This window comes from Sinohyriopsis cumingii, chromosome 15, assembly GCF_028554795.1.
Source record: "Sinohyriopsis cumingii isolate HCF-2022 chromosome 15, ASM2855479v2, whole genome shotgun sequence".
Classification (NCBI taxonomy): Eukaryota; Metazoa; Mollusca; class Bivalvia; order Unionida; family Unionidae; genus Sinohyriopsis; species Sinohyriopsis cumingii.
Genome location: NC_142975.1, coordinates 116,239,426 through 116,264,551, shown reverse-complemented (window position 1 = coordinate 116,264,551; position 25,126 = coordinate 116,239,426). Strand labels below are relative to the sequence as shown.

The following is a 25,126-nucleotide window of genomic DNA, read 5'->3' as shown; positions in this document are numbered from 1 at the left end:
ATTTATGTACCAAACCCATTGCTATAATCAATGCGAAAGAGTTTTAGCTGCTCAGATGTGACAGGCTGCCATTTTTTCATGCGACTGTTCTCCTTCAAGTCTGCCCCATGAACTCTCTGATCTGCATGACGATTTGTTTGATCTACTATCAGATGCAATAACTCATCATCAAAAAAGAGTCTTAAATAGTCAGTAGGTTCATATTCTCTATCTCGACATTTAATTTTGAATTACCAGTGAATACGGGGTTGACAGGCATGCCATCTTTTCTTGTCCAGCCAGCATGTACATCAGACTCCAGTTCCACATCAATTCCTGGCTCAAAATCACTCATGGGCATTTCCATCAACACTTCGCCAACTCCAATAATTTCATCCTCCGCAAATCCTTCAAAATCATTATCATCGCTATCAGAAGCCATTATTTGTTGCAAGAAATCACCATCATATTCAGAGTCAGCCATTTATATTTTTTCCAGGTACCACATGCTCAAAAGCAAGTATTTGTAAAACTCCTTCACGAAATGCATAGTAAAGTAAACCAATAAAATATAGTTTTACAAGCAGTCATAGCTGATTGAAGTAATTGGATGCGTACATTATTGCTTACCTGGAAAATGACTTAAGTCGCGACAAGCACTGAAAGACATCGACCGACATCGTGACTAATGTTGTGACTAGCACTTTAAGGGTTAATACAAAGTAGAGACAGTGTCTAAGGCATCCAGGTGGACTTACATTCATTTCACTACTTTATTGTGCAATTTTATTTAATATATCGAATAAGTATTTTTTGTCATGTGCAATATAAGAATCTTAACTTTTTGCTCATTTCAGAGAAAGTTTATGATAAACATTGACTAATTTTTAGTCCAGTGCTCTTCAAGACTCATAAATTTTGTTTTAGGTGAGCACTAATACTAATTCTTTCACACTGATTTCTCCAGGATTTTCCTTTTCTGGCTTATCAGTTTTTCAGGAGGCAACATTTAGAACAGTATCTTTGAATAGACTTCTTATTGGATGCTTCAGCAGCTGTGTGTTACCTAACTAACTTAATCAAGATAAAGTTTTCAAAGGTCTTGGAAATGCTTAATTATGTGTATTTGGATGCAAATTTTATCTTGGACAAGGAAAATCACTTACTCAGGAGTCCCTCAAATGCACTCAATAGCTGGGCGACAAACTCAAAGGCTTGCTAGTCCTGCTTCAGCCACCTGCTGAATGGGAAATTGTGTTAATCAATTGATCATTCTAGAAATGCTGATATTTCAGTGACAGAATTCAGTGTCTAAAAGATGTGCATGTTGTCATTATAAGAGTACATCACAAGAACATGACGCATTAGCTGGGCGGCAAGTTTAAAGACTTTGACTGGAAAATTTGCTGATATTTACAATGACTGAATTCAGGAGCAGAAAGACCCAGAGATGTACATTTGATCGTTATAAGGGTACATCAGATGAACAACTTACCTTTCTTATTTATTTTGTTTTTGAGTTTAGCTAAATAAGTAGTACATGCGACCTCGAAATCACAACACATTGAGACTTAGACAAAATGCCTTTTGCAAATTTGGATCAGTATTTTGGTGTGCTTGGTTCCATAGACACACCTTCACTTGTCCTACTCTGTTCCATCTGGGTTGGGCAAAGAAAGGAGGAGGGGCATGGGTTAGTCCAGTCGCCCTAGTGAGTGACATTTGGATGAGGGCAACGTTATTTTGATGTCGAGAGAGAGAGAAAGAGAGAGATCTACTAAGAGGGTAGTCCTATCTTGCATTTGTAATGGGTTCAGGACTATGTCATCTGCATCGTGGTGGATTCTACTGAGTTCTCAGAGGAACTGATGGTGATGGTCCCTCTCCCTCTTTTAGGATCCTTAGCTCCTTCCCTTCTGACAGGTCAAGTTGTTGGAGGAGGAAGAAGTTTGGATGTTCGATACGGGACTGAATGAAGTTTACCATCTTCTTTCCCTAGGCTTGTGTCCTTCAGGTGCTGATGACAGAAACATTATCTCCAGACTCCAGAAACTCTCAGATGGGCAGCATCATGTCCAGATCTGCTTTTAATGGTCTGGGAGCTTAAACAGAAGTTTCAGCCTGGGGATGAGTTTACCAGGTAGCAGAAGGTGTTAGTATTTAATCCAACAAAACGGGATAGAAGTATACCCACCCTGACAACCCTTTGGAACCGTCTCCTAAGTTCTTCAAGCAGATGCATCCTCAACAGTCTATCAAGTAGCTGTTGTTCAAAGTCTGTCACCTGTCATTCATTGGACAGGGCAATCAGAAATGCCCAGGGAGAAAGACCTCAGACAAAAGGTTTGGTCAAGCATCAGTGATGATGTGTGTGTCCATACCACTTTACAGGATGGCTACAGGCTTGGTTTCCAGGAACATTCTCCCCTATCACTGACTTGTATCATCTTCCACCGGTCCAAACTGCTTATGTTGAGATTAGCAGTCAATATGGTGGAAACAACCAGAGGCTATCTGTTCCTGGATTTTTCTCATGTCAGAAAACATGGAAAGTTTCAGCTCATATTCAACCTTTCCACCTCGGGAAGAAGTTTTTAACATGGAAACTACCACCATGGTTAGGAATGCCATTAGGCCCTGCAGCTGGTCTCCATCAATTTTTAGGATTCATACCTTTACATTCCAATCTACCTTATACACAGAAAATACCTCCAGTTTTATCTAAGCCAGGAAGTTTTTTAATTTTGAGCCATGCCTCCACCCCAAAAGCATTTGCCAGGGTGATAGGGGTAGTTGCAGCTCACTTGAGGCATTTAGGGATCCCCATTCTCCATTGTTTTGATGGCTGGTTGATGTACAACATCTACTGAGATTCTCTTCTCTATGACTTATCCCTCTGTTGGTTGATGGTGACCTGTGTCTTACTTTATCCCAAACTCAATAGAGAATCTGATCTCGTTCATTCTCAAGACTTTGTATATGTACAGAAGAATTTTCTCATCAGTCTAGGGAGAGTTCCTGTTCCTCCAAACAGAATCAACTTAAGTCTGCTCATCATAACAATGTCTGGCTATGACCTTGTTGGCTTGCCTTTACTGTCTCTACTACCTCTCCGGTGGCCTACTGGTTAGAGCGCCCACCTTGGAAGTGGGAGGTCATGGGTTCAAACCCCGACTGAGTCATACGAAAGACTTCAAAAATGGTACTAACAGCTGCCTTGCTAGGCACTCAGGATTAAGAGGTTAGTGTTAGGACTGGTCGGCTTGGTGTCAGGATAATATGACTGGGTGGGACATCATGCTACACGTCTGCGCCATGATGCCCCATTGCTAAACACTATAAACTGCCACACTGCAGACATCGTAGCGATATGACTGAAAATTTGTTAAAGCTATGTTAAAAATCCTAATCACACACACACACTATCTCTACTTAGTACTCTGAACTCAGCTGCAGACTTGGTTCCCTCCAGGGTTTTTTACTACTTTACTTGGGCCATCTTAATTTCCTGCTTCTAGGAAACTGGAAACTACACAAGAACCCTATACATGTTCAGATCATAACATCTGATCAGCCAGGGTTGGCGACTGTGGAATGACCTAAGGCAAATCACTTTATTTCAGATTGCATGGGCACTAAATAACCTGCTTGTGTTGCTGTACAGTAAAACACCAAACCAAACCTTACTTGTTCTTTGGTCATGTGAGAATGTGAAAGTAATTGACTGAACATGCATGGTGGAACTAAGATAAATAGACCCCAGACACACAGAAGTATTGATTGTTTCTTTTCATGTTGATTTAGTAAATGCATGCATTTTGAGAAATTTGAAAGGAAATAATGCTGTTTAGGACATATGCAAGTAGATCAAGAAATACCACTTAACTGTTTTAACCATGGTCATATTTGAATCTAAACATGAAGTCACGTGCCTTGGGCAGACAAGTAATGCAGCTATGTGTATCAGTAATGACAGACAGCTGGCACAGGCATACTGTGTACACAGTAGTTACAGGGCAGTGTAAATAGTAGATAATGTGGAATTTCTGGGAAATCAATTAAGGTTTTGACAGTTGTATTGGTGCCCAGTAAGTGGAGCTATGAAGCTGTATTGGCAAACCTATAAGAGTTGGTTTGAAACTTTAGGAGGACCAGTACAGTTTATTGGTCTGGGGATAACAATGAGATCCTTTCTGGAATAAGATTTTTAATTTTATTCTCACTATAAGATACAAGAGAACCCTATTGTTTTTTGGGTAAAAATGCCAAAGGTCAAGATCACTGACTGAATGAAGAAAAGTAGTTTCTACACAATGATTCTTGTTGTCCAGCATCAACAGTTATAAAACTGTATGAATGGCTTGCACCTGGGGAAAGGAAAATCTTGTCCATTTTGGGATCAAAAGGTAAAGTTTTGGCTACTGTGGTAGAAAGAAGGTCATTGTCTTCCTAGTTTTCCACCATCTACGGTTCTACAGTTACCAAACATTGTGGATTGCTTGCACTTGAGGTAAGGATGAACCCTGTCAATTCTGAATTCAAATGGCCTGAAGTCAAGGTAACTTATTTTTTTTAAACAACAATCAGTTTCTGCATAGCTACCAAACTTTGTAGATGGCTAGACTGTGGTGTGAAAAAGAAGCCTTCCAGTTTAGGATCAGAAGGTCATGGTCATGGTCATGGTCACCATGTCTGAATGAAGAATGGTTTCTGGAAAATTTTTGTAAGTTCCGTATTAGATACAGGGACTAAACTGTGTGCATAGCTTGCTCTTGGTTTAAGGAATGTATTTAAATGGTGCAGCTTAAAGTAAATATTTTGATAGTCCTGTCTTCTATTATTTTTAACTACAAAAATAAAAGTGGGTCTTTTGTCTGGGTAAGTAAAAAAAAAATTACAAAATTTCTGCATGCCTTAGGTAATAATCACTTTAAAAGAAGAACAGAAGTGTTAGTTATTGGTCATGAAAGTGAGAAACGGACCTGAACATTGAGTAAGAATGCAGTCTGTTGATTTTGGGGAAACAGTTAAAGATCATTGTATCTGAACAAATCATTGGTTTTTGCATAATAACTTCTTTTAGACTTGGTACCTTGACCAAAGTATCTTGAGGGATTTTACTCTTAAGTTATGGAAGGGGCCTTTTGATTTTCAGGTCAAACTGACAAAATCAAGGTTACTTTGACTCAAAGAAAAATAGTTTTTGCAGAATAACTTTTGTTTTATAGTAATTTCTGTGACTAAATTTTGTAGATATGCACTCAGGGTAAGAAACCTTCAGATGCTACGGTCTAAAGGCTGGATTTCATGATCACTGTAAGTCTAGTAATAAAAACAAAAATGATTTCTGAATGTGAAGTTTATTTGTTAAATGCCTACATTAAGGACTATTAAACATGGTATGGGCATATAATAATCTCTTCATGGTATTCTTGTTTACATATAAGAAAACTTTCTCTGTTGTACTTTGAAAGAGAAAGGATTGCAGCTGTTTTGGTTTATACTCTAGTGTTTCCGTTATATGCAAATGTTGAAATTAATTGAATGTGCATTCTTTGGTTTTGCAGAATGAAGGTGCTCGCTTACGAAAGGTTGCAATGTCACAAACTGTGTCTTCGACCCCATCACCAGTCCAGTCGTCACCAAACAAAGCACTCTTGGACCTTCCTGTCACTAATATGTCAGTTTATCTATACGTGCTTATAGCACTTATCTTGGGTTTTCTTGTTGGAGAATTTCTCATTTAGCCCAGCCACAATGCAATAAAGAATTTATATGATCACTTTTATGTGGGTTGGAGCTATAAAAGGCAGTGATGTTATGGAAACTCTTATTATTAATACGGAGATGCCTTGTTTTATTGAATGGCAAGACCAGTGGAATGTACTTGTACTTTAATGTCAAACACAAGTTAATTTTGTCATATGAATACTCTTACTCCATATTTTCACTGCATGTAACTTTATGTGACACATTTTCTGTGCTTTATCTTGAAGGATTCATTAGAAGAAATGATTTGATAGTGAACATGGCAATTTGGTATGTTACAGAATCTTTGCTTTTTATTGTGAAACAAAATGATCATTAAATATTAGAGAATATCTAATTGCAAAATTATATCTAAGGAAATAATTAACAATATTTCATAAATTGCAAACAGTTGTTAGTCATTCAGATTTTTAGACTTTTGCCTCTGAATGGCCTTGTTATAAGCTCATTATTTTATTTTGTACTCTGTGTACCTGAACATTTTTTTCTGCACCAAATATGCTTTTCATAATTTGCCAAATTCACCTTATCTGTAAAATAAAATATGGATATATACTCTTCACAGAAGGTTTAGTGAAAATTGAATAGCAATATGTACTTTTTAAAGTTTTAGTAAAAGGCTGTGGAGGATAGTAGACCAACCATTAACATGAGTTTTTGATGTTCCAGTCATCTGCTCGGAATCCAAGAGACTTCACATTTCTCACAGTTTATACTCTTTCAGAATATATCACTGCTGCAAGGCTATTTTGACCCAAGGTCAGCTAAACTTTAGTACATCATCATTGTCTGTTAGCACTTAAGGACATTGGTGGATCCTGCTTCACCTGTTTTCACAGCTTTATAACAATGTGGCAGTGGTGTTATCCTACCCAAGATAGGTAACTGATTGTGAAGAGTATGAAGCAACTTTGGAAATAAATAGAAAAATTATGACTTTGACATTGAGGGTGGTATACATTTATTCATTTGCTAGAGAAGGATCGTATTGAGGATGAACTGGATAACATGTCACATTTTTCAGTTCTTTTGTTTGTCAGTCCAATCTTGGCATGATACTTGTGTCGAGTTTAAAATTTTCCAGTATGAATGGAGGAAATTTAATTTTAGTCCAAACAAGTTGTCTAAATTTTAGTTACCCTCACAGATCAGTTTTGAAGAGTAAAGGTTTTGTAAACATCAGGGCCAGTGCAAGGCAATATGGCACCCTGTGCAAAACACATTTGGCTCCCTCCCTACCACTCTGTATTCAGACTTTGGGAACATGTAAAGAACTGTAATTTGACCAAATAAAAAGATTTTCATATGAAGAAAAAACAAAGATTTTATTTCATTTTAACTCCCTTGTCTGATTTGTGCACCCGATTTCTTCTCCAATTCGGCACCCCTCTGAAAACAGCTCCATTTGCCAGTGCACTGCTTTCACTTAGCTTGCACTGGTCCCAGTAAATGTAAAAGGTCAAGTTTTACTACCCAAGACAGACACACAGACAGGTTATAAAAATGCCTCTGGAGAGAGGGTTTTGATGTGTATGTGATGCAAACATTTATATTTTCTACATTTTATATATATATATATATATATATATATATATATATATATATATATATATATATATATATATATATATATATATATATATATATATATATAGACACACACACAGTTAAATGTAGATTATATCTTTTAAGCAGCCCAACCATTTTGTAAAGCAACAGTAATTTAGAAATATTGAATCGGAACCTGTATTTAGCAGCCATCATACTGTTGAGACAGATTTGTCTTTTTCCATGCAGTACTTTCTAAATGCTGGTTGGACTGTAGCAGCTGTTTGTAGAAGGTTTCATTCTGTGTTTTGAAATGTTTTAAGTATTTGTGTATTGCTGTACTTTTGATCAAATTACTTTATTTCTGTTTTCATGTACAATTTTTATAGAAATGGAACATAGAATGCACAGAACTGTTTAAAATAAAGGGCTGATAAATTAGTGATGTGTAAGCTTATACAGTAAATCCTGTGCTACATGCTGTAAATATGTGTTCATATAATTTTATGTTATGGCATTTTGAAGATTTCTTTTCTTTAAGAAAGGTTTGTCATTTGTTGGAGAAAAAAATTGCTTAATGCATTGGTGAGTCCTAAAAAAATTCATGAAGAATGGGTTTGGCTTAGAACTAATTTGTTCCTTAATGTATACACTATTAGTAATGTTTTTTTCTGTGCAGAAACTGGTCTTAAAGATTTGGTCCATGTAGGGGGTGGGGGTGTAGAGCTCAGTTTCAATATGGTCCTGTTTGTTGCACTTCAGTTTACATATTGACTGCATAACAATTCAGGCGGTTTGAAAATAGTTGTTTTATCAGTTACGATAAAATGTGAAAGATATGGGATATAAAAGTAGAATAACTAAGCTGTTTTTATTTCTTCTGACTTTTGTTGTGTATAAACCTCTGATTCATTACCTAACTGGTGAGTTGAACTCTGCGTTTGCCTATAAGTTGAGTTGAACTGCAAACAACAAAGATCCTTTTCTACTGTAGCATAATGTGTCAGAAGATCAGGGACTATGTTGTTTGTTTTTTTTTATTAGTCCTAACAAATTGCACTGATCCAGATCTGCCAGAATATTATGCAATGGCATATCTGGGTCTTTGCAGTTGGAGTTAAGATGATGTATCCCTGATTGTTAGCATCACAGCAGTACAAGACTTGTCTTTAAAGTGATTTTATAAAAAAGTAATCAACATTAAATATTAGTCGGTACACTCGTTCTTTTAAATAAATGTACAATTAAATACATATTCAGTTTAGATGTTTTTGAAATTTATGTACATGTATACTGATGCATTCAAATGAATATTCATCTATACACTTACACTGTACAAGTAAAAGTATGAAACAACTACTTGAATATGTTACTTGTTATTCTAACACTCATATTCATGTATGCATATATACATATATACAAAGCAAATATGTGTGACGTCAGAAGCTTTGTTAGGACCATTTTGATGGACTGTGTTCGCATTTAGAAATAGTTGTCTGTTCCAACTTGAGACGAAATGGGGTTACTCTGAATTAACATTGAGAAGTAGACTTGCATCAGCCACAGATTATATACCCTTGGAATGTTGTTACAGTTTCCCTCTTGTAAGACCAATATCTCTTTTAAAGCTGGAAAGTGTCCTTATATGAGTCCTTTCTGAGGGGGAATAGCACATATTTGAGAAATAATTACATATAAATTAATATAGATGTAACTAACTTTGAAATATATTAATTTTTGCATTAAAATTTGCATGCATAATATGGAATCAATGAGATAAAACTTTCTGTAAATACCAGTTAAAGTAACTATGAATAATTATAAACATGTTCTCACAACTATTTAAGTTCATATCTATTATTGGTGGAAAATTTTGACTATATATCTGAAACATCCATGGGCAGGAAAATTGTATCAAAATTTTTTTCTTTGAATTCTTTCAACATCCTTTCTTTTATCTTTCCTGAGAATGTCTAGGGTGATTATATCACTGTCCAACTGATTTGCATCTTTTACATGAAATGCAGAATGTTTGTAAAGGAATGGCGCATGTTGCATGATTGACTTGCCATAGTCCGGTATTCTGTCCAGTATGTTTTACAATCAGTGTGGTCAAGCTTTAACTCATTCAGCCCCAATCCTGCCTGTAGATGTGATGAGGCTGTACCCTATTTCCAAGCTCTGCAGCATCAAGGTCATTTAAGATACACCAAAGTGGGTGGTATTACAAAAAAGCAGACAGACATAGCTCTACAATGATACCAAATAATCTGGAAGTTCTAGTTGCACTACAAATTAGAGAGGGAAAAACCTAATTTTTTGGATCCGTTTTTGTTTCACCCAAATTCGCTCTGCGGTTTTGTGTCTGGATTTTAGACCTTTTGGCCTCAGATCTAAGGCAGACCGGTCTGAACTGCACACAGACAGGTAAACCTTTGAAAAAAACTAGGATAAGATGGGCATTTTGAATAAAGAGTGGTCTCCATACGAAAATGATGGGTCCATTAAGCCAAAAAAACAACAAAATCCAACTTTTACCCTTCTGCTCATGCGCGAGCAAAATAACCAATGGAAAACGATGTTTCTAATACAACTAGGCATTAGTCTCGTGGAAAATCTGTTGAAAGCCGATGTATTACGATGTATTCAGAAATAGCCCCCAAAATGTCTTTCCTACTCACATTTCATGCGAAAACACCAAAAACCTCCAGGGCCAAATGAGTTAAGAACAGTCAGTGGTGAAATTTGAAATTGTTTACATTTTTGGGAAATTTAGTTATACAGAACTCTTTCACACTTTTCTTTTTCCATTGTCAAATTTTAGTTACCTGTGGGTTGTTTTTATTCTGTTCAACACTTGATGCTCCATTCACTGGCAATATTATAGGTAAACTGAGATAATCACATAAGATGATAAGTAACAGGGAGAACAAAATGTGCCAAAAATTTACATCAGTCAAGATAATGGGGGCAAAATTCTTGGATTTTTTAAAACTGATCTGCCCAACATGTTAGCATCCTAAATGTGCTAGAATTATGCCAACAGTCATGTTTATCATAATGCAATTAAACAGAAAAGATCTCCATAATGCATTCTCGTTACATCATCAACATAATCCTCATATCTTAGATGGCCTCTAATGAATAATGCCCCTGCATCCTCAAACTGTGGTGAAGACATGATCTCACATGCGTTTCAGCCAATTTGCAGAATTAGTTGTGGTAAAGCATTCTTGGATCGTATTTTGCAGATCTTTTTTTTAAATTATTAAGAGCTTTAGATTCCTTCCAGCTTGTCTCCTTTAAAGACTGCGAACAACATGACAGAATGTCAGGGCTTTGAAATTAAACATGTTCAAAGAAAGCTAACATTCAGTCATTAGAGACAGAGATAAATCAATATGAGAAGTTGTTTTAGAGCTCAATAAAAAGTGCATATAATTTTATTGGAAAACAATTAGCAATGTTAAACAGTAATAACAAGAACAAAATATCCAAGCAACATGAATCTGACAATAATCAGACTGTCTACTTTAAATAGTTGATATGTGGTTTTATGAATCCAAATTCACCACATCTGACAATTTCAGCAATCCTAATTTTTGTCTCATTTACAAAATATATTTTACTCAAGCATGTTTGATCAGTAATGTTTTGTTTTTCAGGGTTTATTGCAATGTAAAGTCCTAACACTAACCTCATAAGTCAAGATAATGTGACTGGGTGTGGCATATTGCTTCACGTCTGTGGCCTGCTGCCCCAGTGCTAGATATTGCTATAAACTGCCACACTGCAGACATGAAAGTGATATGGCTGACAAATTTGTTAAACTACATTGAAAATCCAAATCACACAGTTTCATTGGTCGATCAGTTGTGATTACCTGCAACTATTTGCAATGATTTCAGAGTTTGTTACTGGTGGTTTATCACAGGTGTGAAGATTAAATTGATAGTTTAATGACAATGACCATTTTACAACAATAAATGTGCTATCTTGCCACAAATGTAAGATTCAGTAAATAAGTCATTTGAGCATTAAGGTATGTGTATAGCTTTTTTGACTTTGAGTTGATTGATGAAATGTATAAAGAAATACCAACTGCTTAATGCAGTCAGTTTATTGTCATGTAAAAGATAAGTAAAATATGAATCACAATATTGAAATTAGAAAAATGTCCATGGGCCTAAATCTGACAATATCCTTGTCTGTTACCACATATCAATGTGTTACATAGAATACTAAATGAAAGTAGACCTCATTTTCACAACAACTCTATCTTCATATAGTAATAGTACATGGTCCGCAACCTCAACCCCACAGATTTTGTTTGGAAAGAATGTACAAAGTCATCACAATTCCTAATACAGCACTTTCTCATTATAAGGCTATTCATGGGAGCTATATAGTATACCACCTTATCCAGTACGTTATAAATATTATGTTTCTACAACTTATGATATCCATGTACATGCCCACCCTAAGACAGGAAATGTATATTAATGAATGGTTCCGAAATTTGCTTTGTATAATTAACGTATAATATTGCATGTAAAGAATACGGATTGTTTTTCTGTTGGTTGTGTCTTCCCAGGCTGCATCTTCATCAACTCCAGTAAGTAGTTACCAACATTTGTAAAACAAATAGTATGCATGGCTCTACTTTTGTTGTTGAGAGATATAATTGACAAACCAATGACTCCAATTACCATGGTGTCCGTTTTTAACACACAGCGAATTTTTATATACCACAGACTAGTATTATCATTTGCTACATGTCAGTCATTGTTGTATACCTGTACTTGATGCATAGCTGGAACTAATCATTTTCTGACAATCTTTAAGGCAGCTGTATCACCCACTAACTTTTTCTAAGTCCTTATCACCATTCTTTAAAGCTGGAAATACCTTATGATATCACATGAATGAGCCCAACCATATTTCTTTTGGAGTTAACATTAGTAATAGTTTGTGAAACCTTGAAAAATCCATAAATTTGAGGAGTTGCCTTGAATACTCATTGAATTAAAAAAAACTTGAGATTTGAATTTGTTGAAAAATTCTTAGAATTTTGCCCCAAACATTAATTTTTCAGAGGGAATACCAGACATTAAACCTGAATAAAATATATCACATTTTAAATTCAGCACTTTTGTTATTTACATAATTTTCAACAATAGTGAATAAATAAATTGGGATTAAAAAGGGTTGATCACTTGACACATGACATGGGTAGTTTGTATGTGTACCTTTGCTTTAGTCTTGTTATAATTAGTTTTGGATGAGGTCTTCTACTGTTGTAGTAGTTGTTGTTGTGGGGTTTAACACCATTTTTCAGCACACAATAGACTATGCATGGCGGCCAGTATTAATAGTGGAGGAAGAACCTGGGAAAACCCCAGGAAGAACCATCGACCCACGAGAAGCTACTGGTAAGCTTTCTCACATACCCACATTAGCTGAATCCTAGACTCGAACCCATGCAGACAGAGTCTATTGTTGTACCTATTTATGTAGTGATAAAAAAACACATAATGAAAGATTTTTCACTAAGAAAACGAAATTCTTTTTGAAAACTTTTGAAAGCCCTTTAAAAACTCTTTGAAGAGAAGGTCTCTGAGGGCTGATGTACCAAGTTACAGAATCAAAACATTGTACACCTCAAGTCTAACAGTCATTTCATCTATATTCAAAGTATGTACACTGTATTAGAAACCATTTTTAATGGGAAATGGCAAAGTAGTGTTGAGTTTCACATTCACTTCATTCAGTTTGAAGAGGGGGCCCCGAGTGGTCTAAAGTGCTCTCCATTACGGATCATTGCCATCTCACCTCTGTCTGGGTGGGTTCGAGTCTCGGATTCAGCCAATGTGGATATGTGAGAAAGCTTACCAGTAGCTTCTCGTGGGTCGGTGGTTCTTTTCGGGGTTTTCCCGGGTTCTTCCTCCACCATTAATACTGGCCGCCATGTATAGCCTATCATGTGCTGAAAAATGGCGTTAAACCCTACAACAACAGTTTGAAGAGTGAAATTTCATGCAATGCTTTGATGTGCAAAATTGATAAGCTGCAACATCATCTTCAACCATTTGTAAAATAATAAATTCTTGAAACTGGAGTATTCAGATTACTGACAATAAGTAATTCCAATGTAAACAGATTCAGGATAATGCATGTTGTCTATCTAGATATAGGACATTATGTCTTCACATGTTATGTAGTGCCTACTCACCTATTAAAAATCTTGCACTATAAAACAATTTTAAAGTTTTGTAACTTTATATAATAAAAGCATGATCAGTATAAAACATTGATCAGGAAAGTGGTGTCCCTTTCTGTTCATGTTGACATAAGTGAATCATGCTGTAGTGTATTTCACTGTTCATGTAGGTGCATTTACAGATCATAAATATTATTCTAAAATTTAATAATATAATTAAACTAACCAACATCAATTAATTCTTGATTGTTGAAATGCTCTGCTCTTAGTTGTCACCACAGAACTTCAGGAAGAAAATTATTGACTGCTATGAAATTTAGTAATGGCAGTCAGGTACTTGACTGGGTCAACATAAGAGGACATTGGGTCTAACAATTACCAATGCAATGAATGTTTTACAACAGTGATTTCATTATGACAATACATGACATTCAATCTGGTTTATACTGGAGCATGGCTCTTGCTTGACCATGTTGAAAAATGTATGTTTACTTTCACATTGATTTTTGCCATTTGCATTTCTCAGCACATTTAGGATCTTTCAAGTAATGTTTATTGATGAGGAATGAAATAAACTGAATAATATTATTTAAATGTATGTGTGATAAAAATTATGCCATTGCTGAAATAATCAGTACCAAGCATCTACGTGAACAGTATGACATTTACTTAAGATGTTTTGTATCAGGTGAGATCTGCTGATACCATGTAAGTACTTGAGATAATACTGCTCTCCCAATCAATGTCCTACACTTATAATGTGTTCTTATGTACTTGCAACAACACAAGCTTTTTGATCTGATGCTTAGTCACAAAGATGTGTTACTGTATATTCAAGTTTAGATCATCATAACTTCAACAGATCTTGATGTAATCTGTATGCAATCATATTGATTCTGATTGAAAGAAAATGCTAACAAGTAAGTGATGCTAACTTCATGCTGGTGATAGATCAGTTAAGAAATCTTGCATTTATTTATACTACTACATGCCATTCAGAGTACCGTGGTGGGATGCACAATGAGTAGGAAGAGAGACAATATATATTAGTTTATTTGAATGAGTTCATGCGATAAATCTTTTTTGTGTTCCAATTATATGTATGTATTTGAACTTGTAGACCTATATGTATATATTGATAGTATATATTGATAGATTATAATACAAAATTACAATTTTTCATTAATTGCCTCTATAATTCTTCACTGTCAAATTTATCTCCTTTAAAGATTGATTAAATATTGGATTTGCATATTTAAAATGATCAAGAATTAAAATGGTTAACACTCATGGTTTAATGGATCACTTTTGGAATGCTAAATGTCTGTAACTGTGTTATTTAGTGATGATGTTGTTTTCATGGTGCAATTTGAATTTGGTTTAACTACTGGTTATACCAGGTTTTGACATGGCGTTATTAAATTTTGTCTCAGTTTCCTTATTTATTTGGGATACAGAATATATTCATCATTTGTTCATTATGTAATGCTTACCAGGCAGAAATATTAAATTTTCTTTTACAACTGCCATGAGGCAGTGGATTATTATGTATAATGTTGTCTTCCCTCCATCTCTGTTATCAGTTTCATTTTTGCACAATAACTTGAGTTGTCCACGATATATAGTTGCCATGGGATAAGAATAAGTCTTAATGATTTGGGGATCACGGTCTCTAACTAGAAAAATGAAAAGTAGTTTCCACAAATAACTTGAATGCTCCACCATTTACAGTTACCAAACTGTGTGGGTGACTTGCGCTTGGTGTATGGAAGAAGCCTATCATTAAAGAGGTCATAGGTCAGGTTCACTGACTGAAAGAACCCAAGTTAGCGTCTATAATTACCAAACTCTTGACAGTTTGCACTTTGGCTAAGGAAGAACCCTATCAATTTTGGGATCAAGAATATGGTCACTTTAACTCAAAGAAGAAAGATGATTTCTGTAGAATAACATTAGTTCTTCGTGCAATAACCTGGACAAACTTTTGTGGATAGTATGCACATTGGCTTTGAAAGAAGTCTTAGAATTTTGAGGTCAAAAGGTCAAAGTCTAACTTCACTGTGACTGAAAAGAAGAAAAATGATCGTGTACAAGAACACTAGTTCCATGTCACAGACCTGTATCAAATTTTGTGGATGGCTTATGCTTTGGGTCAGACAGATGTATATCGATTTTGGGCTTCAAAGATCAAATTCACTGTGAATAAAAGAAGAAAAGTGGTTTCTACACAAAATTAGTGATCTGCATAGAGGATTATTAAACAGGGTGGATTTGTAATATGCCTTTCACAGCATCACTACTCGTGTTAGTATTGCAGAGGTCTTTAAGACTGAAAGAAGTATATCATTTTTTTGTTTCATAAAACTAGCCATCTTGTATTTAGCAGTAATGTTTTTGCTGGGAGTTATCGCCTTTTAAACTTACAGTAAACATCCTGTGAAGTGGATTCATCTATCCTAATATATTGTTTTCATTGTTGATTGCTTTGTTGTCACTTTGAAAATATGGTAGTAAACAGGAAATTGCCATTTTAAGAAAAGCTAATTGACATGTTGGACAATCATAAACTAGCCAGTAACATCATTGAATAATTTAAGAGTGTTACTTTGACAATAATTCTTAGTGAATCAGTCCATACAGACCCTATTTTGATGCAGTTATCAGTAGAGATTAATTACATAATGAAAATGTATTTGATTAAGAAGAAACAAATTTCAGCTCAACTGGTCATATCGGATCACCTTTTGCTGTTTATCTTTCCATCCAGTAGCAGAAGTTTGTTATCACTACTGCTTATAAATTCTTTAAAGGTTTGCCATGAAAATTTTCACACACATTCAAACTCAAGGCCTAGTAGGTCCCTAATGAATAGTGCCACTCAAAAATCGGTTAACAGCAACTGTCTTGAAAATCTTGTCACTACTTCTGAATGATAACATGGGGTTTTTGAAAGAGGGGATAAAAACACTTCTTACAGTATTTAGTTGGTCTTAAGTGAAAATGATGCCAATTTTACATACAATTTCGCCACCATGGCAGCCTTCTTGAAAACCTTGTTTCCTCTCTCCCTAAAGGGATAGTCATGTTAAAATCTATTTTTCCCCAAAACTCTTTATGATGTCTAGTTGGTCCTTTATGAAAAATGAATATGATGTTACATACAATATGGCCACCATGTTGGCCATCTTGAAAGTTTTGTTATTGCAGAAAAAAAATCCGAGATCAGCAGGTAAAAAGAAGTGGCCATAGTGTGGATTGCTGGAAATTCTTCTTGGGCCATTAGACTATCCCATAGAGGATCTTTTGTTAATCAGATATAACTGAATATTAATCATCTTCTTTTAAAAACTGTTTAATACTAACATTCATTTTATAAGTTTAGACTATGACATGAGATTTTTTTTTTTTACTGACTGATTTATATTTCTTCCTGTAGCTTTATGTATACTATACTTACAGCTGCATGAAGTAAGTATGTCACTGTGGTCTGATAATTAAAAAACAATGAATATGCGCAGATTTAATATTGGTAATGTTTATTTAAGCCAATTCATGAGTTGGTTGGGTTTTTTGTGTGTGTTTCCACAATGATTACAACAAATAAGCTTGGCTGCATGTGACTAGCTGTTACAGGCTTGTCTATATCTTGGCTAGTCAGTGAGATACAATCTAGATGCACAATTCAGACAGGCTGATAAAATAATGTTTTGATGTATATTACAACCCCATCAATTGCTTTATATGTCTCCTTCAATTTTTATTAAATAGAATGATTGTTTTAGTGGTAATTTATTTAACAGCATTAAAGTTAATACGAACACAATATGTCTTGTTCAGTTAGTGTTACTACTCATTAATATTCACATACATTGCAAACTAAAACTTTAAAGCATTCAGCTTTCCAGAAGAGTTGCACAATTCTACTTCAGTTACATTCAGAATCTATAAGTTGCAGAAGCAAATTTGCTTGTGTCAAAAAAGTCAACACAAGAGTGAAACATTTACTCATAAACAGCAATCACGTAGCTAACATCATTAGTCTTTGTAGTGTTTTGGAGGATTAATGACAAGGCAGCTGATGTTAAGAGCCTTGCCAATTTTATGCAATGACAGCTGAATCCAGATGGTCTGGACAGGTTTTTAAATCGCTTGTTGAGATTCTAAGCTAATGTCTAAGCCATATTATACTACTCGTTACAATGTATCAGCAAATCAAGTTTCATTTATTTATTTATGTTTATCTGCTCACACTAAGGCTCTCTGCTCTCTTGTTAAAGATGCATAGGCAAATTTGTTGAAAATACAGACATGGACAATGACCTACTTTGGGCAAGGTTGAGTGCATGTATGTACCAGATTTCATTACGTAAAATGGGGTCCAAGATATTGCAGAGAACAGCCAGAAGTACACCAGTCAATCGGGGCCCCGAGTGGCCGAGTGGTCTAAAGCGCTCTCCGTTACGGATCACTGCCATCTCACCTCTGTCTGCGTGGGTTCGAGTCTAGGATTCGACCAATATGGGTATGTGAGAAAGCTTGCCAGTAGCTTTTCGTGGGTCGGTGGTTATTCCCGGGGTTTTCCCGGGAGTAGTGAAGTGGGGCACCCTACGGACAATGGAAATTCCACTCAAAACACCCCTGGGTCACTCTACGGACAATGGAAATTTAACATGGCGAAAAATCGTGGGTCAATCTACGGACAAGGGGAATTTAACATGGGAATAAATCGTGGGTCACTCTACGGACAAGGGGAATTTAACATGGGATTTTTTTTTAAAATTTTTAAAAAAAATTTTTTTAAAAAAAGGGGTAGGCAATGGAAAGGCTATCTCTTTTCGAGAAATATGGCTGGCCCTGAAAAGGGCCTTTGGGTTTTATGTTAATGTATTCATTAACATAAATGGCACCGCATTGGTCTTCTTCTTGTCCTTAGGCTGCGTCTTACTGTTGGTCCGTACATCAGCACTCTTTTCAGGCATCCTTGTCTTTCGACGTAGATCCTACGTATCCACAGGCTGGTGTTTGTCCTGTGGACAACGGTCCACTTCGATCGGACATACATGAGCAAGTCTGTCCGAAACATCATGGAAGACACAAGGGTGGATGACTCAACTGTAGTCCACATCTTGAAGCGACGAGAACAGGTGAATCAATGCATTGAACGGCGCTTATTTATAGGCGGAGGAAGGATTGAAACGGATTGAGTTCATTTACCAATCCGAACACGCGTTACAGAATTCAGTCAGCTCGCATCCAATCCGAAGAGAGCAGTCTGTGACGTCACGTAGTCAATATAGATTCGCTAGCGCTTGTGTGCAGTCAATCTATGCGACAGTGATTCAACATGACGGAAACTCAGAAAACGATCCAGTGGGGTGCACCAGCAGGGGAGACTGCCCAAGGGAACCCGGACTTACTTTCAGAAGAGGTGAATTGGGATTTTGTGGATTTTCTCTCCTCGCAAGAATTTGTTCCGGAACCTTCGTTACTTTCTTCATTACCGCAAGTGGAGAATTTTAGACAGAGACAGAAAGAAGAATTGGAGAAATTTATACAACGACAAAAGGAAGCGGAACAGACTTTTCTCCTACAGCAACAGCAACAAGAAGAAGAGGTAAGAAAAAAACAACAGCAACAACAGCAAGAAGAAGTAGCAGCAAAGAAACAAGAGGGTGAAAATCAAACGGTCACGATACTGTTAGACATTTTAGCGGAGTTAAGAAGTCTGAAACAAATGTATCAGACTTCTTTATCACGACCGAAGAGAATACGACCTTCCCGAGCCAAACATGTCAACCCTGTGACTAAGCCTACCGTACCACCCTTAGTGATTTCAACCCAATCATCATCATCAACATTACGCAGTCCAGAAGTAGGCCTTGGCCGTGGCAAAGGCTTAAGGCAGTTAAAATTGATTGCTTAAACTCACCCCTACACCATGAAGAAAAAAGGCCCTTTTCAGGGCCACTCACATTTCTCGAAAAGAAATACAATTTCAATTTGCCAATAACTCAAAAAAAAAAACTCACCCATGTTACCCTTTTAATACGTGTCTGTGTATGAGTGCGTGAGTGTAGCTTCTTATTTTAAAATCACAACTCAAAGACACTTACCTTATATCATTCATTTATTCTTTTCTCCATTTTTTACAATCCAATTCACAATTTATAACACAACACTTTAATGAAAAGTTCATTAATTTCTTCTTTTCTCCTTTTTAGTCTCTCTGTTTTTTGAATTTCTTCACCGTCACACTCTTTTCCTCTTCTTCCTCCTCGCTTTCTTCCCTTCTTCTTTTTTTCTCCTGTTTCTTTTTCTTCACCTGTCTTCTTTCTTCCTCAGAAGAATCCCTCTCTTCCTCTGAAGAATCCCTCTCTTCTTCTGAAGAATTCCTCTTTTCTTCTGACTCCTCTTGTTTCTTTTTGGGGCAATCTGGAGACCAATGTCCTTTTTCTTGACAATGATAACAGGTATCTTGACTTTTGTCTCTTCTAACCCCTTTTTTTCTTTTTTGACGGTCTGGACACTCTGAAGACCAATGCCCTTTCTTCTGACAGATATAGCAAGTATCTTGACTTTTATCTCTAAAGGAAGGAGAGTAGTCCGTAGGCTGGTCTGAAGAGAATTTTCTAATGACCCCTCGCAAAGCTCTGACGAAACGTTCCATCTGGTCAGTCTCTTCCATCGTTGTGCTCGGTTCGAGAGTGAAATGAATAGTGAAAGGACAAGACACACACCCTTTTATATACGCTGGTCTGCTATGACTATAAAGTAGTTTATGGTGTTTGAACTTGAGTCATTTGACTTTTTGCTTTCAAGATGAAACGATCCCATTCATTCGAGAAGAAAGAAGAAAGTAAGAGGCAGAAACGTGATCTATCGCCTCGTACCAGGGCTGAGATCTTGGCACAAATTCATGCCAGTGATTTTGAAGAGGACATGAGTGAACCAGAATTTGAAACCTCTAAACCAAGTTCACCACCCTTAGTCAACCCTGAAAAATACTATTCCATTCGAGAGACGGAAAAGCGCTCCTCTAGAAAATTTAGAACCACGGCTTACAAATACACGGTGAAGTTTAAAGATTTCAAGTCCGAAGTACCGTTAGAGAAAGCAGAAGGGTTCATCACCGGAGTGTGGGATTCTCTGCTCACTGCACTCAAGCGACAATGTCAACCCAAAGAAGACGACCGCTTGAGACTTTCCATACAACACGACGGTTTGAAATCCCCTGTTTGGATCGAGTTTAGCACCCCTGCAGAATTGACCGCTTCCAAAGTCATGGACAAGATTCAACACGTACAACAATCTAATGATCAGTTTGACATCACCGATGGTAAAGCCACACTGGACATGACCCACGTCTCTCCTCCTCAAGGGACTGGACGCAAAAAGATGTTATTGGTGGACGACCTTCGCAACACCAAAACAAGTCTCGTCCGAATTAAGAACCCTCATGACCAGATGTGTTTAGCCCGTGCCATCGTGGTGGGACGAACCTATGCCAACAAGAACGACACGGTAGAATGGAAAAGAACCTGGGACACTATTCAACGTTCCGACCGAGCCAAACAACGAAATGAAGCAGAACTCCTGTTACAACAAGTTGGACTGTCCAAAGACACACCCTGTGGCATTCCTGAGATGCAAAAATTGCAAGATGCCCTAGCTCCACGATACACCTTGAAAGTGCACCCTCAAGAAGTGCGCGGGCCTCTATTGTTTCGAGGCCAAGACTTTAAGGACGGAAAATACATTCACCTTTATCATCACGATGAACATTTCGATACCATTACCAGTATCACTGGATTCCTGGGATATGTTTATTATTGTGAGAAATGTGACTATGGTTATAATAATCGAGAGCAACACAAACATTGTGGATGGAAATGCTCAGGATGTTTGGCCTCTCCACCCTGTCTGAGCGAAGAACCAGTGCCTTGTTCCACTTGTTTGCGCACGTTTGTCAGCCCTACCTGTTACCAACAACATTTGAAGACGCAAGGTTCACAGAAGAAATGCGCTTGTCAACTGCTGAGATTGTGCCCTACGTGTGGACAAGGCATACTTACCAATAATGCCAAGGCACACGTATGTCGAGGAAAGAAAAAATGTCACATTTGTCACCACATCGTGGACTTGGAACACCAATGCTACGTGCAAAAATACCAACCCTCACCAGAGAAAGAGGACGGTCACAAGAAGAAATTCCTAATTTTTGCGTGGCTCATCGAGCGTGCGAGAAGTGCATTCAAGAACCTATCTTCAGTCATTGCCCTCACTGCAGCAAGACTCCTGGAGGACGTGAAAAAATCTTTCGGGGACCGAACACGTTAGCCGATTTTGCACAATGGGTCTTAGACCCCATCGACAAGACGTGGAGCCAAGAGGACATCGAACGTTACGGAGATTGTCATCGTCATGCCACGGTGATGGCTCACAATTTCTCCGGATACGATGGACAGTTTCTTTTGAGGTACTATACGGAACAAGGCACCGAGCGTCCTAAAGTGACTTTGAACGGAGCCAAAATCATTTTCATGCAAGTGGGACAAGTACAGTTTAAAGATTCGATGAGCTATTTGGCCATGCCTTTGAGTCGAATGCCTAAAACGTTTGGAATGACAGAAATGGCTAAAGGGTACTTTCCACACTTTTTCAATACGGAAGCCAATCAACACGCCGTTCTACCCCATTTGCCTGAGGCTCACTATTACGACCCCGACAACATGCGTACCGAACAACGAGAAGCTTTCTACGCTTGGTACCAGGCTCACGCTTCGGACCCTTTCGACTTTCAGGAAGAAATGCTAAAGTATTGTCGTTCCGACGTGGACATTTTACGGCGTTGCTGTGGAAAATTTCGAGAACTGTTCATGGAACACGGAGGGGTCGATCCTTTGAAAGAAGCTTGCACCATTGCCAAAGCGTGTTCCTTAGTGTATCGACAACGATTCATGCCTGAAAACACCGTGGCTGTCATCAGTCCTCAAACGACCCACTTTGTCAAACGTCAATACTCGGTCAAAGCCCTACGTTGGTTACATTACTTGTGCGACAAGGAAGACAAGTGGATTCAGCATGCCCGCAACGGAGGGGGTGAAAAGACCATCGGAACATATTCGGTCGATGGCTGGGACTTAGAAAACCCCAAGATCGTGTACGAGTTTAACGGTTGCTTATTTCACGGATGTCCCGTCTGTTACCCTGACCGTGGTACTAAAAATCAGTTTTTGCAACGAACCATGGAAGACTTGTACCAGGACACTTGTCAGCGACGCCTAAAGTTAGAACAGGAAGGATACCAAGTGGTGGAAATGTGGGAACACGAGTACGATCACCGTATGAAAACCGATCCCGAGTTTAAACGTCTCGTGGAAAGTTACCAGTTCATGGACCCGCTGAACCCGAGGGATAGTTTGTACGGAGGAAGGACCAATGCCACCTGTTTGCTGTACCAAGCCGACGAAGAGAAAGGAGAAGAAATCAAATACTTGGACGTGTGTTCGCTGTATCCCTACGTGTGCAAATATTGTCGCTTTCCTGTAGGGCACCCGCAATTGCTGACGGAACACATCGACCTGAAAAACATTCGACAATACGAAGGCTTGATCAAGTGCAAAGTTTTGCCTCCCACGAACCTCTACCATCCCGTCTTACCTCACCATTGTCAAGGCAAACTGATGTTTCCCTTGTGCCGTACTTGTGCCGAAACGTGCAACCAAGATCAACCTTGTCATCACAGCCAGGAAGAACGGACCTTGACGGGAACCTGGGTCAGCGTGGAATTGTTCAAAGCTCTGGATATGGGATACCAACTGTTAGAAGTGTACGAAATTTGCCACTTTCCCAAGACACAACAGTACCGCAAGGGTGACCCCACGCAGAAAGGCATTTTCGCAGACTACGTGGATGCCTTTTTGAAACTGAAGCAAGAAGCCAGCGGCTATCCTTCCTGGTGTCACACTCCCGAAGACCAAATACAATTCAAAGAGAAATACTACGAACAAGAAGGCATCACTTTAGACCACATCGAGAAAAACGAAGGCAGGCGATCGTTTGCCAAAGTGATGTTAAATTGCTTGTGGGGTAAAATGGCACAACGACCGTGTTTACCCAAGACGGAATATTTGACAGAACCTTCCCGCTACTTCCAGATGATTCACGACAAAACCAAATACATGAAACACGTGGACGTCGTTCGAGAGAATTTGATCTTGGTCAATTACGAAGAAGATCTGGACTTTGTACAAGACGACCCTTTTGGAAATGTCATCATTGCGGCTTACGTGACAGCCCATGCTCGCTTAAAATTGTACGAAGCTTTAGAACTGTTAGAAGAACGCGTCCTGTACTTTGACACGGACAGTTGCATTTACATCCATCACCCGATTCAACATCACCCTAACATCGAAGGAGACCGTTTAGGAGCCTGGACAGACGAGCATCCCGACGACAAGATTCTAAGTTTCGTCAGTGGCGGTCCCAAAAATTACGGCTACGAATACCGGGACAAACAAGGAGAAGTGCACACGACGTACAAAGTGAAAGGACTGACTCTGAATTATCGTACCAGTCGAGTGGTCAACTTTGGGGTATTGAAAGAAGCCTTGCAATCGGGAGAGGATGGAAACTTTAAAGTGACCACCTTTCAACCGAACAAGATTGTACGTTTACCCACTCACCACATCGTCAGTCGGCCCTTGGAAAAAGTCTATCAAATCGTGTACCAGAAGCGAGTTCGACTTCCCAATCATTTCACCTTACCGTATGGACACGTTGGTATAAAACATTGGTTGTAAGAGGATAGTTACCCCACCAGAAAGATGACTTCGCCACAGCAAGAATCGAGTGAGAAACCCGATGAGAACTCCAAGTTCAAACCCTACCATTTTCCAGTCTTCTTACCTGACTATTGTGATTGTGCCCGTCGATTGGACACGTTTCAGAAATGGTCTACGGATAGGGAAGGATTACCTTCTTCGCATGTTTTAGCTAGAACAGGATTTGTCTACTTGGGACCTGAGTCAGGATTGGGATACGAGGTACAGTGTTTCGCTTGCGGACTGAAGTTACGAATGGATCTATGTATCTATAAAGATTCAGCTATTCTGGAACATACTCGATGGTCTCCGCACTGCCCTTACCTTTCTATGGCCTTTCCACCCATCACACTACGGTACAATGTTGACGGTACCTTAGAGACGGTACCTTCCAGAACAGGACATAAAAAACGTAAAAAAGGAAAGATGTACAAGCTGGAGACTGCATTGCGACTAGTATAAAAAAGGGGCTATGGTCAAGATCGATAGTTCATTGTGACTACCAAGACCGAGCGAACAAGATGAATACTTTGAAAAAGACATCGTTTCAGTTTGGGGATTGTAAAAAAGTTGTATCTTCCTCTAGTGTGACTAATATTGGATGGATAAGACCCATGCATTGCGACGGAAAATGTCCGGAAGGAAACTGCGATTGTCCATGTGGTTACCATTGTAATTGCGTAACGGAGTTTGCAGACGAGTGCGATTGTGAGCCTTGCGATGGGACCGATGCTGTACCTTGTGACCTGAGCGATGCCGTAAAGCATCATGGGAACTTTAGTACCCC

At 38.0% G+C, this 25,126-nt stretch overlaps 1 protein-coding gene across 1 annotated transcript in view; it reads left to right on the top strand.

The window, feature by feature from the left end:
- The window catches only part of LOC149782542 (vesicle-associated membrane protein/synaptobrevin-binding protein-like), a 55,267-nt gene extending 37,928 nt beyond the window's left edge, over positions 1-17,339 (top strand). The window contains exon 7 of the mRNA XM_089933976.1: positions 5,547-17,339. Coding sequence (XP_089790102.1) covers positions 5,547-5,726 — 180 coding nt within the window. The 3' untranslated portion in view covers positions 5,727-17,339. The remainder of the gene's footprint in view (positions 1-5,546) is intronic.
- Positions 17,340-25,126: the final 7,787 nt, after the last annotated feature.